General features: G+C 47.5%; 1 protein-coding gene across 3 annotated transcripts; it reads right to left on the reverse strand.

Moving 5' to 3' along the window:
- Positions 1-1,153: 1,153 nt before the first annotated feature.
- Positions 1,154-17,619, reverse strand: LOC112827850 (signal-regulatory protein beta-1-like). Of its 3 annotated transcripts, none has more exons than XM_073878287.1 (7): positions 17,565-17,619; positions 14,608-14,919; positions 12,875-13,195; positions 9,406-9,714; positions 5,208-5,534; positions 4,984-5,092; positions 1,154-1,832 (listed from the first exon to the last, which is right to left on the reverse strand). In XM_073878287.1, the coding sequence occupies exons 2-6, from the start codon at positions 14,801-14,803 to the stop codon at positions 5,031-5,033; spliced, it is 1,215 nt and encodes a 404-aa protein (XP_073734388.1). In that variant the 5' UTR covers positions 14,804-14,919; positions 17,565-17,619; the 3' UTR covers positions 1,154-1,832; positions 4,984-5,030. The 3 variants fall into 3 exon arrangements, 2 of the variants coding, with proteins under 2 accessions (XP_073734388.1, XP_073734387.1); XM_073878286.1 differs by lacking the exon at positions 17,565-17,619 and adding an exon at positions 16,579-16,959; XR_012374092.1 differs by lacking the exons at positions 1,154-1,832; positions 4,984-5,092; positions 17,565-17,619 and adding an exon at positions 16,579-16,965 and having other exon boundaries at positions 5,456-5,534; positions 8,898-9,714.
- Positions 17,620-18,030: the final 411 nt, after the last annotated feature.

Here is an 18,030-nt window from a genome sequence, read left to right on the forward strand (position 1 = left end):
GTGTGGGGTCCAAAGTAACAAAGCATTGCATCCCCATCATCCAGAGTGGGAAGTCAGTGAATAATGCCTACAGGTGAGAATTCAAGATGAGACAATATAAGGATGCTCTATGAGATCTGTCTACAGAATCTAGAAGAATTGGTTAAAAATCATCAATTGAAAGAGTGGAAAATGGTTGCCTCTGGGAGGTGAAAAATAGTGGGAGGTCGGGAGGCTCCAGTTTTCCTATGGAGAAGGTGTAGAACTATTTGCCTCTTGAAGTGTGTGCATATGTAACTTTAATAAAGGTAAAAACTAATCTAGGTCGATTGATGTTGTTAAGAGTTACACAGGAGAGAATGTCTATACTATGAGCACTAGTCTGAGTGTGATAAGCTTGCTGGATATAAGATCAATGTTCAAAACTCAATTACATTCATGTACAGTAGTCCCAAACCCACTGCAAAGAGTAATAATAGTATTTAAAGATTCCATAAACTAGAAAGTATTAAAGAGAGCTCTAAGTAGGGATGCATAAGATCATTATGGGACCAAAAAGCCCTGTGAACTGGTGAACTGAAAGTCATCAAAGAAACCCTAAAACACCTCATGTCTGTGAGCGGCAAAACTTAGTATCGGAAAGATGTCGATTTGCCCACATGAGTATACAAAGTCAATGCAATCAAATCATAATTGTAAAAGGGTTTTTAATGAAAGTTGACAAAGTGATTCTAAAATGTATCTGGGCCAAGAAGAGCCATAGCAGTTCTGAGCAACTAGATGAGGTGGGAAGTTTTGCCCAAAAGAGGGATCAACCGAAGGGGTACGTGCACCCCAATGTTTATAGCAGCAATGTCCACAATAGCCAAACTGTGGAAAGAGCCAAGATGTCCATCGACAGATGAATGGATAAAGAAGATGTGGTATATATACACAATGGAATATTGTGCAGCCATCAAAAGGAATGAGATCTTGCCATTTACAACGACGTGGATGGAACTGGAGGGTGTTATGCTGAGTGAAATAAGTCAATCAGAGAAAGACATGTATCATATGACCTCACTGATATGAGGAATTCTTAATCTCAGGAAACAAACTGAGGGTTGCTGGAGTGGTGGGGGGTGGGATGGATGGGGTGGCTGGGTGATAGACATTGGGGAGGGTAGGTGCTATGGTGAGTGCTGTAAATTGTGCAAGACTGTTGAATCACAGATCTGTACTTCTGAAACAAATAATGCAACATATGTTAAGAAAAAAGAAAAAGAAGACAGCAGGAGGGGAAGAATGAAGGGGAGTAAGTCGGACGGGGAGATGAACCATGAGAGATGATGGACTCTGAAAAACAAACTGAGGGTTCTAGAGGGGAGGAAGGGGAATGGGTTAGCCTGGTGATGGGTATTAAAGAGGGCACATTCTGCGTGGAGCACTGGGTGTTATGCACAAACAATGAATCATGGAACACTACATCAAAAACTAATGATGTAATATATGGTGATTAACATAACAATAAAAAATTTTTTAAAATGAAAGACAAAACAAAAAAACAAAAGAGGGATCAAAACTTATTATAAAGCTGTCTAATTAGCACAGAGCAGTTTTTAAAAACAAATACATTTTGCATCAGCAAAAGTCTCATTGATGCTCATATATGTTCTTCGGTGGAGCATCTGATCAAATTTTTTATGCACATAAAAAATGTGATTGTCCATCTTCTTAGTATTTTGTTGTTAGAGTTATTTAAATATTGTCTCTCTGGTGTTGGCAAGCTTTTTCTTAGACGGCCAGACGGTAAATGTTTTATGCTTGTGGGCCATCAGGTCAGGGCTGCAATCACTTCTCTCTGACATTTCAGCCTGAAAGAACCACAGATTATAAACCTGATTAGCACAAACGGGCGGCCATCCCAGATGCAAGTCCTTCATTATATTTCACTTGGCAAATATTTTCTCCCTTTGGTAACCTTCCTTTTCTTTTTATTAACAGTATCTTTTGAAGATTAAAAGTTTTAAAGTTTCATGAAGTCAAATGAATCAATGCTTTTCTGTATAGATTGTGCTTCCCCTGTCTTATCTATAAAGTCTCTGCTGACACAAGACCAAAAAGATTTAGTTTTGTTGTGTTTCTCCCCCCCCCACGGTTTCTTCTAGAAGCTTTATCGTTTTAGATTTTAAATTTAGGTCTGTGATCCATCTGATCGTATTAATTTGTTCTTAGTATTTTTGTGTATGCTGTTCAGTAATATTGATATTAGGTAAAACTATTTTAAGACAATATTAAATTTTGTGTATAAGGATATAGTCAAGATTCTTCTTCTTTTTTAAACATATGAGTATCTAATTGTTTCATGACCATTTGTTGAAAAGACGGTCCTTTCCACATTGAATTGCTTTGGCACCTTTGTCAAAAATCACTTGGCCAAATACGTTATTATGTATGGGTCTATTTCTTTCTCCGTGCAAAGGCAAATTTTATTTTTAAACTATTTTAAAAAATTTTTAGTATTAAAGTTGTCATTCAGTGCTGTATTCGTTTTAAATGCACAACATAGTAATTTGAAAATTCTATGCATTATGCAATGCTCTCCATGGTAAGTGTAATCACCCTGTTACCATACAACGTTATTCCAATATTGTTGCTGTACTCTCCTCCCCATGACTTATGGGGCAGGGAAGTTTTGACAGAGACAGAGAAGTAGCTCAATGGCAATAAGACCTCATAAAAAGAATCACACATTTATGGGGCGGTTTGCTATATGGCAAAGGCAGCAGTGCCAATCAGTGAGTGCTGGATAATTTATCCCAATGGGAGAAAAAATGTAAGATCCCTATCATTTATAACACATGCACAAACACACACACACACAGAGCTCAGAAGAATAAAGCTAGATCAAAGGTATAAATGGAAAGAACAAAACTTCATCAAAAATTAAAAGTTTTTTTTTTTTGTATTACAAAAGCTCCCAAAGGGTGCTAAAACTCTTGCTCTGTGGACCAAAGCAGAGGAGCTAGAGGGACGCTCCCATGTGTGCCCATGGAAACAGAGAGAAAAATGCTCATTGCGAAGTTGCATTACCCAAACAACAGATAGAGCTTTCCTACCATCCTGTGAAGAATCCCTAAGTTGTAGCATATTCTTAGGGAGCTACAGAGTCATGGAAAATTGATAAAATGGGGTTACATACAGCAACATGAGGAAACCTCATAAAATGTGTTGAGCATAAAATAAAAGTTCTAGAATGCTGCATACATATAACAACATTTATATAAGATTTAAAACATGCAAAGTAATATTGTATATTGCTTAAGGACGTAAAGTGTGTTGTAAAATTATAAAATCAAATTTGAGAATAATAAACACTAAATTCAGGACGGTGTTTTTAAAAGAAACAGAAGACCATAATGGCAAAATGTTAATATTTTGCAAAATTAGGATGATAAGACCAAGGATTTTTTTATACTTTTCTCATAAATTTCAGAACCAAATAATGCTTATTGCACATAGTGATTTCAAAATATGTAGGTGTTAAAATAAAATCATACTTGCAAAAGCTCTGTATAAAACTAAAATATGCTCATCCAAATTATGGAAGCAGGACAAGTGTCCATGGTAGGTAAATGGATAAAGGATATATATGGATATATGGATAAAGGAAATATAAATGGATATATATATATATATATCACTTCTTCTTTATATATGTGATATATATATATATATATATATATATATATATATATATATAATGGAATATTACTCAGCCATAGAAAAGAATGAAATCTTGCCATTCGCAACAACATGAATAGAAATAGAGGGTATAATGCTAAGTGAAATAAGTCAGTCAGAGAAAGACAAATACTGTCGTATTTCACTTATACGTGGAATAACTTAACTACAGACTCTTAACTATAGAGAACAAACTCTTGGTTACCGGAGTGGAGGTGGGTGGAGGGATGGGTGAAAAAAGTGATGGGGATTAAGAGTACACCTATGAGGATGAGCACTGAGGAATGTCTGGAATTGTTGAATCACTGTATTGTGCACCTGAAACTAATATGATACAGTGTGTTCACTAACTGAAATTAACACTTAAAAAATAAAAGTAAAATGTGCTCTGAAAATTAAGGGTTGTTCCTGATCAAGAGCAGAATGGAAACCTTGTTTCTTTGACCCACTTGATTCTCTTTTGGACAGACGCAGGGCCAGTTTGAAGCTCAATGCATCAGGGTCCAGACATCCCTGGGTCCCTCAGACCAAAGTCCATCCTCCACTCAGCTCTGAAACTCAGGGAGAAGGAACATCAGGGGGTGTGAAAAAGGGAGCATGTTCAGAGTAGGAGTGGGGGGCGGCAGCTTCTCCCCCCATGTGAGCCTCTTGGACAGGATGGGAGGCAATGTATTTCAGAGCATGCAAGGAGCAGTCAGGGAAAAATCCATCCATTCATTCATTCATTCATCCTTATATTCCCCAAATAATTATTGGGCATTTACTATGTGGCACGCACTCTGGATGCCTGGAATCATGGTGCAGATCAGAAATAAGACCCTTACTCACTACACCCCAGGCCCTCTGTCTCAGTTCTGACCTCTCCCATACCCACGTTCACCTTTGCCACTAGTTAGAGCCTCCCAGTCCCTCGAAGGGCTCCTTTAGTAGATCTTAGTAAAACTTTCCTTATTCATTCCAAAAACAAGTCCTATGAAAACTGACATATATAACCGTATGGGGGGCACTCTTTGGAGTTTGGAGCTCAAAGCTTTGACCTTCATCCCACCTCCACACCTTGGACCCTCACCCAGGATTCCAAAGGACTTCACTGAAAAACCTTCAGGATGCACGAGAGCTGGAAGCCTTGAGATTTCCAACAGACATTTAGAGAAAACAACAGTGTTCTCAACATTTCCTTGAGGCTGTGTGAAATAGTACACCCACCTTGGACTCCTCCGGCCAGCCCATGACGGTGACATGACCTCTCTCTCTCTGTACTAAGGCCTGCCTCCAACTCACCTGTTACAGGTTCTGCCACCTGCAGATGTAGGTCATTATGAAACTCATCACCAGCAGCACCTTGAAGCCCAGAAGGAAAGCCACAAACATAGGACAGGCATCTGTGGACCTAAGTACCAATGGGCAGAAGGAGACAGCAAATGGGGCTCCGTGAGTTTAAATACCTCACTCCACTCAGGAGACAAGGGTGACCCAGTAGCTCAAAGCAGTAGAGGTGAGCTTACCTGAGCTTCCAATGGGCTTGTATATGCCATGGGCTGCCGTGGACAGTATGAGGTTGGCCTGAATGGGAGGTTGTGCCTCATGCTGCACTTTACAGGTGAGCACCCGCTCAGATCCCTGCCCTGACACATTCACCAAATGCAAGCTTTCCAAGGTGTAGGTCCCATCACTATTCTGTTTGGATGTGAATTGCTTGGCTTCCTTGAAGATATGACAGCTCTCTATCCAGGTGAGATGCACACTCTGTGGATAGAATCTCTGCACATGGCAGGTAATAGCCACCAAGTCCGAGGACGATGAAGACTGGGACACTGTCACTGTAGGGGAAACTGACACAGCCCAGAGAAAGCAGACAATTAGTATAGGAAATCCACTGTGGGAGCCCTGGAGCTCCTTGAAGATGGGTTACCTGCCCAGGGCCTGCCCCAGAGGAGGATTCAGGTATCAGTTAACAGGTGCATGCATGAGTAAATACATGGCTGAATGAGAGAGTGCATTGAGTGAATGCATGCTTGATGTGTGGGTGGATGGAAGAATGCATGGATGAAAGAATGATGGGATTGAGGAAAGCCATCCAAATCTCTCTCTCCCTCTCTGTTTTTGTCCACTTTCACTGCAAAAGATTCAAAGATAAACATTAAATTCTATTTAAGAACGTACAAGTCAGTTGCCTCATTCTATGACTTGATAATTCTAAGATTTGAACATTCACAGACTCTACATGGTTATGAGTCCAAGATACTGAGATTTTACATAGGAAAGAACTAGGGTTTGGATAAGTTCAGTAACTTGCCCAGGGTCACAAGGGGCAAAGCTGGGATTATGCCAGGCGCAGCATGTTTTACCATCATGCTGGTCTGACACCCCAACTTTAAGGCTATATGCATTTGTGATCCTGGTTTTTGAAATTATGATCTAACAACTTCTATAATTCTTTTCAACTGATTTTCAGCTGTGCAGTAGAATGTATTCATAATGAGGAAATTCTGGAAGATGTTAGGTACTTTAAAATGTTATGTATTTCAGTAGAATTCGTACGAACACACAGCAATGTACAGTCTAACTGTAGAGAGATCCAGATTGTGGTCCCTGCGCTAACAGCACAGTCAAATGTAGAAGTTTGTATGAGTCACTTTCCCTCTGTCTCCAAAATTCTTAAATTAGGCAATTGTCCAAGGTCAGATCATGTCTCACGGGTCTAGTTAAGACAGATTTCACCCCTTGGTCTTGGGTAGAGAGAGTAAATCTTTATGTAGTACCATAGAAGGAACAAAGGGCATCTAATCAACCCACCCAGCCCAATAAAATTCTGTTGGTGCTGCTTAATGGGTGAATAGCCAAGGCAGGCCAATCCCCCAGAAGGTCTCTATCTGTACTCAGCATTTCCCCTTCAGCATATAGGCAGGGATTACTCCCAAGCAAAGAGGTGGACCCTGAGAAGGAAGGACTCAGGCCTCGTAACTGGGGTGATGTCCAGGAAGGATAGGCCAGGTAAGGTACCCCCAGGCAAAGGTTATGGGCCATAGAAGATGCCAAAGACCACTCAAAGGAAGGAGAGGCTCAGATTCCCCTTCTAGCTACCAGTGAGTCCTTCTGGCTGTGTGGTATCCAGGCAGTGTTGGAGGACAGAGACCCGGGCACAGCAGATGATCACTGCTTCCACGCATGGCATGGCGGCGCATACGATGTCTCCTTGAATCCTCACAAAACCAAATGAGCTAAACACAGAAGGCTACTTGGTATCAGAAAACAACAAGAAGCCACTTAGAAGGAACCCATACAAAACAGTCCCCAATTTCACAGACACTGTCAAGGAAGAATTGGTTGAAATTTCATCTTGAAAAGCATTTCAGTGATAAAACAGATTTTATTTAATTTATATTTTAATTAAATATAAAATATAACCACAATGATGCACCAACTCTTAGAAGGAACAAGTGTTGGGACTGTAAGAAGGTAGATATAATTTTTCCTAAAACCTTACGCGACAGTACCAACAAATCCGTATGGTATCTACAGATTTCACATTTGTGGCACCATCATTAAAAAAAAAAAAGAAGATAGTAGAAAGGGAAAAATGAAGGGGGGGCCAGAGGGGGAGATGAACCATGAGAGACGATGGACTCTGAGAAACAAACTGAGGGTTCTAGAGGGGAGGGGGGGGGGAGGGATGGGTTAGCCTGGTGATGGGTATTAAGGAGGGCACGTACTGCATGGAGCACTGGGTGTTATACGCAAACAATGAATCATGGAACACTACATCAAAAACTAATGATGTAATGTATGGTGATTAACATAACATAAGAAAATAAAATTTAAAAAAAGAAAGAGTTGAATATAAAAAAAGGAGAAAAAAGTTAATGGAAAAATTATCTGAAAGCATTTGAATGTTCTCTCAATTTTCACAGGGGCCTCTTTCAATCCAAGTGTCCTCTTTTGAAGTGCCCATGGAATCAGGAGCATCGTGGATCTTTTTCTTCTTTGTCCATCTTGAAGCACTCAGAGGTGTCACCTGTCATCCCAGCAGTTCCCCCACATCACTGGCATCAACTTCTTGAAATACAACTTTGGCAAGATCTCTGATTTCACTTTGCAATGGATGCAGATTCTTTCTGCACAGTGTGGCCTCTTGCTTGCCACACTTCAATCAAGGCAATGCTGATCTAGAGCAGAGGGTTTCTGGGCTCCACACCACCTCCCCCGCTGCCTGATCTCAGAGCAGCCGTGCTGGGAGGTGCCTTTTCCCTCCTGTAACTCCCACACCTCCTGGATTCTCCACCTTGGGGTTTCTCCAACCACGAAATGCCACCCAGACCACGCAGGCACATCCCAACTTCCCGACCCCACCCAGAGACCATCCTGAGGAACAGTCTACCTAGTTCCTGAGAGGGTCCCAGTGGCGCTGAGCCTCAGTTGTCTACCAGGGCATCCATTCAATAACTCACCCTTTCTTGGGTGTTCTGTTTTCCTTGTCTGACGTTCCCCATCCCTTAACCCAACTTCTGTGCCTCTGTGGATCATTCCCCAAACGCCTGCACCCAGTCCTGGTTTGAGGCTCTGCTTCCAGGGAAACCCAGATAAAGACGCCCACAGTGATGGGAAACCTAGCAGAGGTGCAGCCAGTGTTGAGCAGGGGCGGGGGGGGGGGGTTGAGTAGGGGCTAATTTTATAAGTAATTAATTCATTTGTGAATATTTGTATTTTCTATGATTTTTGCTTTTCTATATACTTGTCCCGACTCTGGGAAATTATATAATAAATGCTCAGATAAGGAGGACCCCTGAATGGTCATTTTCCTGCTTTACACTCAAAGATACTGAAGCAGGTGATCCCACAGAGGGTAAAAAACAGCTAGAAGCCTGAATTCATACGAAAGGTCCCTCACTCACCGGCTTTACAACCTGGGGCAGACTTTATCTCTTTGAACCTCAGTTTCCTTGTGTAAATCACCGATGGGACGAACAGTATAGGGCAGGGACACACACTTAATAAGTCAACCCCCATGCGTATGCTTTACTGACTGTGTGCTATGCCCATTTGAGGTGTTAATATCAATATTTTTATTCATGTAACATGACATCTTTACTGCCATGATAATAGCAAAAATATTGAGGAAAATATTTTGTGAACTTTAAAGTCCTATACACATTTAAGGAATTAATATTCCTGCGGTGCAACCTTGGACCACTCACCTGCCTTCTCTGGGCTTTAGAGTTGTCATACACAACAGGATGATTGCTACAATTCCTTCTAGGCATGATACGTATGACCTCACTGAATGTACAGACCTGCCAAGCATTGGTCCAGGCCAGGAAAATCAACAACAAAATCAACAACGAAAAAATCAGATGTTAAAAAAAAAAAAAAAGACTTGGACGTGCTCTTCATATAAAACAATAATAATAAAAACATGAAATTCCTGGAAGGTACTGGTCTCCATTTTACAGATGAGGAAATGGAGTCCGGAGAGGTGATGTGAATGGGACCAATAAGAATGAGTAGCCACCAGAGCAACTGCCACTCCGAGTGGTTAGCACAAGCAAGGCCTGTGTTACCTACTTTACAGGTCTTAGTTCGCTGAATCCTTGCCACAACCAAGTGAGGGCTGTACCATTCTGCCTCTCAGAAGAGGCAACTGAGGCAGAGACACACACAGCCCAACTCTGCACTGAGCCCCCTGAGCAGGGAGAACGGCCTTACCGCGGAGGTACCGGTTCAGGGTGATGGTTTTCTGGAACACCGGTATGGACTTGTGATCCACGTGGCACTGGACAAAGGAGAGCGCATCATCAGCCCGCAGCGGGACGAGCACTCTGCTGGTCACATTATATGTGTCTCCATTGGCGTGGACCTGCGTCTGCCACTTGAGGAGCTCGAGGTTCTTCTTCAGCCAGGTCACGGTCACCTGACATGAGGGGAATCCGGAGGACATGTAGGTCAGCTGGATGCTTGTGCCTGGCTCCGATCGCTGGAGGGGGCCTTGCAAGGAGGAAGAGTGGGTGCTCCGGCCTGCAGGGAGAGACCCCTCCCTGTGAGAGGCACGGAGGTGCCCAAATGCGAGCGGCTTCCTGAGAAGCCCCATGGCTTCCTCCTCCGTGGGGTGTAAAGGTTAATTTTGGACAGGAGCTGGATTCTGAACCCGACATCAGTGGCCGCGCAATGACAGCAGCCGTATGGGGCTGACTCCCACCCCCACCTCCCTGCAAACCCCCACATTGCAGGACTCTGTTGTCCAGCTCTGCTAACTTACCAGGTTCTCACTGCAACCCAAGGAGGTGGGGACTCTTACTATCTCCATTTCACAGATGAAGACACTGAGGCCCAGACCAGGCTAGGTAGTCAGTCAGGGGCAGAGCCGGGGTTCTTAGCCAGGCGGTCTGGCCCCTGGGTCTGTGTCCGCCATCTCGGCTGAGGTCTGTCTGTCCTCCATCCCCAGGAAGGGAATAGCGCCCCCCCACCCCCAACCCCCGCGCTCAAAGCCCAGGTTATATAAAAGCAGGTGGCACAGAGGAAGAGGTTAGGAGCACAGGTTTGGGTGTCACACTCAACTCAAGTTTGCATTCCCAGACCCTCCACTGGTTGAGCTGAGCAACCTGGCTCTTGAAGACCCAGCTTCCCCATCTGCAAACCGGGGATGATTCTTAATTTTCAGTTAATGAATTAAGTAAAGGAACTAGAGTAGAATAGAGTGATCACATAATGATCACTCCATAAATGATTTATCATCATCCTATACTCACAATAACCATCTGAGAAATTGTTAATCTTACTTCTGATGTTAGAGAATGAAAAGGCTCAGAGAGGGTTAGTGACTTGCCCATGAGACTCACAGCAAACAGAACCCACGTTCCAAACCTAGGGTTGTGACTTCAGGTCAAAGGCGCTTTCTGTTACATCACGGCTGCCTTTACTTTTCTACAATTGGTCCCCTAATGATCATTTTAATATTTTGCTTCTTGCAGCCCGACTTTGGGCTGGGCACCCCAGGGACAGCAAACAGTCATGGTGCAGCGCCTTTTGTGCCCCATTGTTCGGTTGCCAAGCAGGGGTCAAGGAAAGGAATCCTCGCCAGGTGCCATGAGGCAGGTGCCACAGCTGTCAGGACAGAGATGAGGAACTAACCCCAGGACAGGCAGTGCTTTGCCTGAGGGCATAGACAGCTGGTGGCAGCCCTGTGCTGGGACACCCGTCTGCTTAGCTCCAGAGTCTGGCCACCTCCAAACACAAGGTCCGGAGTCTGCTACAGAGGAGCGAGCGAGGGTCTCATTGCGGAGGAGAGGTGCAAGCAGACAGAGCCCGGCAGCAGGAGGCCCAGGGCGGGGGGGCGCTAAGTGTCCCTGTGGGGACCGAACCATGTGCACGGTGGGAGCCATTCAGGGAGAAGGAAATACCAGAAATAGAAGGTGTAAGACTGAGATTCGAGAGGAGATGTGAGATCACACCGAGGTCTGTATTCTCAGGCAAGAAGGGGGAGAAATATACAAAAGAGCACACTGAGTTTGTGGAGAGACCATCCTGCCTTCTGACCCCAGCTCAGACTTCTGAGACCTCTGCCCCCTCTGCTGCCTGTCCTGTCATATGTCAGCCGAGCCATGCCAGCACGCCTGGGACACGGGAAGTGCCCTGCAGATGTCAGCCAAACGCCAACGGAGGCGCGAGGTGGGGATGCTGAAGAAGCAAGGGGTCTGTGGGCCGGACTGGGGAGGTGTAGCTGTGAAGGTCCGCTCACACAAAACAGAAGGGGGCGGAACGCCAGAAAAGGAAGGAAGATGAGACAGCGAGGAAAAGCCTCAGAGTGAGTCAGAAAGAAATACCAACACTTGCTTCCGAAAAGAAAAGACCAGTTTGGCCACCCAGATCCGTGTATCCCACTGGGTGAACGGTTCTCTTATTTCTACTGGACAACAAACAAAAATGACCCCGAGAAACTCAACGGTGAGTGGGATCATTCCCCAAGAAATCTTAGAGCAGGCAGATCAAGGCCCGACCTGTCGGGGAGAGATAGGATGCAGGTCGAAGCCCCGCGGGGGAGACGTGCTGTTTCGCCAGCCTCGCCCCCATCCACCCTTTGCGGGGAGCAGCGTGGGCCATGACACATGCACACAGAGGCAGCCGCTCACACATCCTGGACGGAGCTGTCCTTCCCCACTTCGTGTGGCTCCGGAGAGCTGTCAGTCCGCGCTGGGCTCACCCAGACCTGGCCAGTCACAACACTCTCTTCTCTTCCCACCCAACATTCCCCCCGCCCCCCAAAGCCAGTCATTCATTCTCCCAAGCTGGTCCAGGCTGGACCAAGAAAAGCCGCGAGCGCGCCTGGGTCGGAACTGCTAGCAGGCAGCTCCCCCCAGTGGACAAAGTCATCTGCGGCCAGAAAGGACAAGAGATGGGGAGGAGGGCGGGTAGAAAGTGGAAGAGAAGGAGGGGGTTAGAGGACAAAGAAAGGACAGAGAGAGGACAGAGAACACTGAACAGTAGAGAGGAGAATCTTGCTCCAGCACCCACTCCGCTTCCCAGCTAAGGGAGCCAAGAATTCTGCCTCTCTTTAAAATTGACTCCCAGAGGGGCGCCTGGGTGGCTCAGTCGGTTAAGCGTCTGCCTTCAGGGCAGGTCATGATCCCAGGGTCCTGGGATCAAATCCTGCAGTGGGCTCCCTTTCAGTGGGGAGCCAGCTTCTCCCTCTCCCTCGGCCTCTTCCCTGGCTTGTGTGTGCTCTCGCTCTTGCTCTCTCTCTCTCTCACTCTTAAATAAATAAAAATATTTTAAAATAAAATAATGACTCCCAGAAACTTCCAGCTGAACCAGTCTTGATTAAAAGCCTTCCTGGAAGAGACTTGGGTACCCAGCAGTCCATAATGTCTGCCATTTCCTGCAGTCAAGTGTTAAGGCTGAGAACTTCCTACCTGAGGAGCACATGGAATTGGGGAAGGGAAGTTCTGCTCCTTCTTCTTGGTGAGGGTGTGGGAAGGAAGGAGGGAGGGAGGGAACTTAGGGGTGGATGGCTCAGAGTTTTATCGCCAGCCCAGGACATCCTCCCTTCCTTCACCCTCGTCCAATGCTGCCCTGAGTCCCTGACCTCACTACTGCCTGCACCCCAGGCCTATGGTTGGGTGTTCATGCCTGACCCTCCCAGCCATGCTGCCCAGAGGGGCCAGCAAGAGACCGCACCCACCTTTCCCCAACCTGGGCTCCTGGGCCCACAGGGTGATGTTGGCCTGGACTGGGGGCTGCTCATCCTGGACCACCCAGCAGGCAAACTCTCTCCCCTCCAGCGCGGCCTCTGCCAGCCACGTGTGCTCCAGAGAATAGGTCCCATCTGGGTTTCTTGTGACCTGTGGGGACTCCACTGTCTGGACCTTGTGTCTGTTCTCCATCCACGTAAGACGTAGGTGGGAGGGGTAGAAGTGGCTCGCGTGGCAGGTGAGATTCACTCTCTGATGCACATGGATGTGCGTCCCAGAGGTCTTGGTAGTGATCTTCAGGGTGGGGACAACTAGACAAACAGAAGCATCTGTTGAAATTACCCCTGCCTGCCTGGCCCGTTCCTTCTCCCAGGAACCTGCCACAAGACTTTTCACTCTCTCGTTGGTTACTTTTTTTTTTTTTTTTTAGCAATGAATCATGGAACACTACATCAAAAACTAAGGACCATACATCCTTAGTTTTTGATGTAGTGTTCCATGATTCATTGTTTGTGTATAACACCCAGGGCTCCATTCAGTATGTGCCCTCTTTAATACCCATCACCAGGCTAACCCATCCCCCCACCCCCCTCCCCTCTAGAACCTCAGTTTGTTTTTCAGAGTCCATCGGCTCTCATGGTTCGTCTCCCCCTCCAACTTACTCCCCTTCATTCTTCCCCTCCTGCTATCTTCTTTTTTTTTTTAACCATATAATGTATTATTTGTTTCAGAGGTACAGGTCTGTGATTCAACAGTCTTGTACAATTCACAGAGCTCACCTTCCCCAATGTCTATCACCCAGCCACCCCATCCCTCCCAGCCCACCCCCACTCCAGCAACCCTCAGTTTGTTTCCTGAGATTAAGAATTCCTCATGTCAGTGAGGTCATATGATACATGTCTTTCTCTGATTGACTTATTTCGCTTTGCATAATACCCTCCAGTTCCAACCACATCGTTGCAAATGGCAAGATTTCAGAAATAATGTTTTCTTGTATCTTCGATGTAAGGCAAATAAAGTGAAATGTTAATGTTCATTAAATATGGGTAGGGGTACCTAGGTGTCTGGTACATTAGTCTTTGCATGTTTGAAATACTTCATCTCATGAAATATAACTTGAAGAATGACTAAATGCCCACAAGGACAGGGATTTCATTTTATTGCTGTACCCCCAGCACCTAGGACAGTGCCTGGCAAACGGTAGCTATTCATTGCTGGCCGAACGAATAAGACATTTTTTTGATTTAAAAATAATAACAATGATATTAATAGAGCAAAGATGTTTGGAAAATGGAAGGTTGGGGCCAGATCATAAGATAATAGCAAGATAATAATGATGATAAATGGAAGGCTGGGGCCAAGCTTTCATAAATGACTTACTGGGGGCCAGGCACTGTTCTAGGTGCTTTATAACATTTAATCCTCACTTGAAACCTACAAGGGGGTTTTATTTTTATTCCCATTGTAAGAGGGGACTGGGGCACAGCGAGGTTAAGTAACTCTCGCAAGATCACACATGTAGAGCGGTACAGCCAGGACTCAGCCCACATGGTCGGCCTCTGAAACCTATGCCTTTACTGGCCACACTGTGTGGTCAGCTATGGCAATGAGGAATACCAGGCTCCCTGTTGTGAACTGGGGCTCTGGGCAGAAGACTCTGGAAGCCAGTGCTGTTGGGGAAATGACATCTCCCCCAACACACACTCACCTACTGCCCACCCACCTTGGAGCCCTTGGGAGAGGTTCATGGTCTTTCGCCGGGGTTCTTTCGGCACCCTGTGGGTGACTTTGCAGGTGATCCCCAATAAGATATCTTGGCGGGCCAGTGTCACCCACACCTTACTGGTGATGGAATAGTCGCCTTTGTCGTTAATCACCAGATGCTGAGCTGAGGCTGGATGCTTGTGTCTGCCCTTCATCCAGGTGACATTGAAGTCCCGGGAGCTGAAGGGGCCAGTGGTACAGTTGAAAGTCACCAGATTTCCAGGGGTTGTCCTCTGAGATGGGCCCGTCAGAGAGATGAAGGGCCTTCCAGCTGTGAAAGAAAGCTTGTGACCACACAGAGCAGGACGCATCCCACACTCAACAGCCTGTAAGGGCTGCCCGTGGCACGTCTGGCCTTGTGGGCTTACTATGTGCTGTGTCTGGTTCCAGCCTTGGGGAGCGTAAAATAGATGATAAGTAAACAAGCAAATATATCATTAAAACTAGGCCTCAACTTCAGGGAAACCAGCAGTGCAGAGGCAAAAAATGCCAGAAGGCTTATTCTAGAAAAGAATGGAGAAGGCTTCCTGGAGGAGGTAACACATTGAACAGATCCTGAGGGATGGATAGGAGCCAGCCATGAGAAGGGGCAAGGGAAGAACATTCTAGAAAGTGGGACTAGCAGGTGAAAACATCTTAGGAGGAAGAGCTTGGTGGGCTTGAGACCTGAGAGATCCAAAGGACTCCAGCCTCATGGACAAAGAGGTCCACATGGGGAAGAGCCTGTGGTACAGGGTGATGCTCCTGACTCTATATTGAGTCCGATGGGAGGCCACTGGAGATTGTGAACACAAGGGCAGGTGGCCTCATGGATGTCATTTAGAAGAAACCTGGTTGCCGTGTGGGGGATGGAAAGGAGGGTGGCAGGATGGGAGCCGGGACACCAGCAAGGAGGCGGTGTAGGCCTGCCTGGACCAGGATGGTGAGCAATTGGGGAACCGGAGACCCATGTGGCAGATAGAGCCAGAAGGACTTGGTGACAGGCTGAAGGGGTGTGGGGGACACAGTGAGTTATGGGGAAATATCTTCCAGGCTTTTCTCTCGGGCATCTGGGTGGATGGTTCTGGTTTTAGGGGAGAGGCATGGTGAGGACTCAAGATTTCCCTCTTGGACATCATTGTGAAGTCAAGAGCCACTGTAGGCAGGGATGGTTGGGCCTCCTAATCAGATCCTTCCCAACCACATCTCATTGGGCATCTACCCTCTGCTTGCCCACCTCCAGGGATGGGGAGCTCTCTCCACCTGAGGCAGCTTTGCCCACCTTCTTCTAGCCTAGCATCTGTGTCCTGAGTCCTCCCAAGACACCTGCAGGACTAGACTCCCTTCTCCCTCAAATCATTCTGAACACCCAAGAAATTGATCAGGAGTCTTAGAGGACGAAGCTGCACATAAACAAACCAGAAAAATGACCCGTGGAAGATGGAGGAATTCACCCCAGAAGAGGAGACAGAGACAGAGACAAAGACAATGTACAAGGTCACCCAGCCTGTCGGGGGCTAAGGAAGGATGTTAAGCAGGTCTGTCAGCCCGAGAGTCCTGCAACTCTTCCCGCCATGCCAGAGGCACCATCACTCAGGGGTCCTCCTCTCTCCCTCGGTCTCTCTGGCCCTCACGCCCTCTCTGACCGAGATCTGCTAGCCATTCAGACCAGAGCTGACATCAGGGAGACCGGAGGGGAGGGGGGCTCCTTCTCACTCCCTGCCTTCCCCAGTCTCTCGCCCTCATGTCCTCCTGACCCCCATCACCTTTGTTTCCCCACAAGGTCCACAGTGAGAAAGGGATGCAAACTAGCGCCCCGGCAGGTGGGCACAGGGCTCAGGGAGGTCCTCTGGGACCCAGACCCCTGCGACACAAAGCATCTGGGTCTAGTAAGCCCCAAGGGCCTCCCTGCCAGCTCTGAAGGTGTCTCTGGGCAGCACCCAGGACTTACCTGTGAGTCCCAGCAGAAGGATGGACAGGAGGGAGCCCAGGGCCTGCCCACGTGTAGCAGCCATGGTGAGGAGGCTCAGTGTCCCTGACCCGTGCTGGGCACCAACCCTGGACAAAGCTTTGCATGAGCCCGGGAGCCACTGCTGGGTCTCCTGACAGCCGAGGGCAGGCCACATGCTTCCTGGACACACGCCCATCCTGGGGCCTGGAGCAGGGGCTTGAGCCACAGGGAGAGAAGTGGGCCCTGGGGCCCAGGCCTCCTTCCAAACCCCAAACCCTCAGGCCTGGAGTCTGTGGCTGGGGAGGTGTCTGCTGCCTTTAGCATGGGTGCTAACTATCCCTGAGGCCCCACGACGGGGAAGCAGGTAGGGGCTGGGCTCCACCCTGAGCTTGGAGCCACGGAGCTGCTGTGATGTGCTGAACCTCCTCGGTGCTGAACAAACGTAACGGACAGCCTGCTCTGGCCCAGGCCACGGTGGCTCCCGGGTCTACAGAGTGGGTTGGATGCAGCCCAGGAAGGGTTGGTGAAGTGAGCTGGGACATAAAACCAAGAAGGGGCACCGACGTGGATACCCAACCCCCGCCCACCGCTTCACTAGGCTGGCACGGTGTGGCTTGGCTTCCCCTGGTGCCCAGAACTGTCTAGTAGGTTCCAGGCGGGGGGAAGCCGAGTGTTAAATACAGCTACCAACGCCCTGGCCTCTCCCCTTGGTCGCTCCCCATCCCCTTACGTTACCAGATTTGGCTTCCCAATGGCTAGCCCTGACGTAATACCTGTTCATTCTTGATCCCTTGCCCCCACGAAGAGCGATTGGCCGTGAGGATTGCCGTCTTCCGTTCATTGCTGTGACCAGCACCTCGCTGGGCACATAGTAAGTCCTCAATAGTAATGGATGGGACAAGATATGTTCTCAGGGCTAATAAAAAGCAGCAAAGTCTGGTGGGGCCCACAGCCGTCAGTCCTCCCCTTGCTCTCTGTTCACTCACCCAGGTGGGGACGGAGCTGTTAGCCTGCGGGGGACTGCTTGGCAATCTCTCCCCTTGTCACCTCAGCCAAGCAGGCCCGCCCCCAAAAAATACCTCCTAGGGATAGGGGTGCCTGCAGGAAGAGGAAGTAGGCCACGCCCCTAGACAGTGGACTTGCCACACTAGCAGGAGAGAAAGGAACTGAAAAGAGATAGGGTGGTGGAGGTGCGGCCTGGACTTCCCCCATGTGGTGTGGCTGGTGGCCAGGTGGTGAGAGAGCTCCCAGGAAGGAGGATGGGCAAGCTCAGAGCAGCCGGTCAGCAGCCCACTCAAGAGGGCTCCAGAAGTAAGAGGTTGCCACACGGACTCTGGAGGCAGAGTTGCCGAGCTAGATCAGACTGTGCATGAGAGAGCTGGGCTGTGGGCACCCCTACACCACACGCAAACACACACACACACACACACATGCACATGCACGCCCACGCAC

This window comes from Callorhinus ursinus, unplaced genomic scaffold, assembly GCF_003265705.2.
Source record: "Callorhinus ursinus isolate GAN/ISIS: 27379988/994484 unplaced genomic scaffold, GSC_fseal_2.0 scaffold29, whole genome shotgun sequence".
Taxonomy (NCBI): Eukaryota; Metazoa; Chordata; class Mammalia; order Carnivora; family Otariidae; genus Callorhinus; species Callorhinus ursinus.

Coding starts and splice junctions, on each gene's coding strand:
- LOC112827850 (XM_073878286.1), bottom strand. CDS start 16,774: ATGGGCGTGTGTCCAGGAAGCATGTGGCCTGCCCTCGGCTGTCAGGAG. Junction 14,920..16,578: donor CCTTCTGCTGGGACTCACAG/GTAAGTCCTGGG, acceptor TTTCTTTCACAG/CTGGAAGGCCCTTCATCTCT. Junction 9,715..12,874: donor GGAGCCCAGGTTGGGGAAAG/GTGGGTGCGGTC, acceptor CTCTCCCTGCAG/GCCGGAGCACCCACTCTTCC.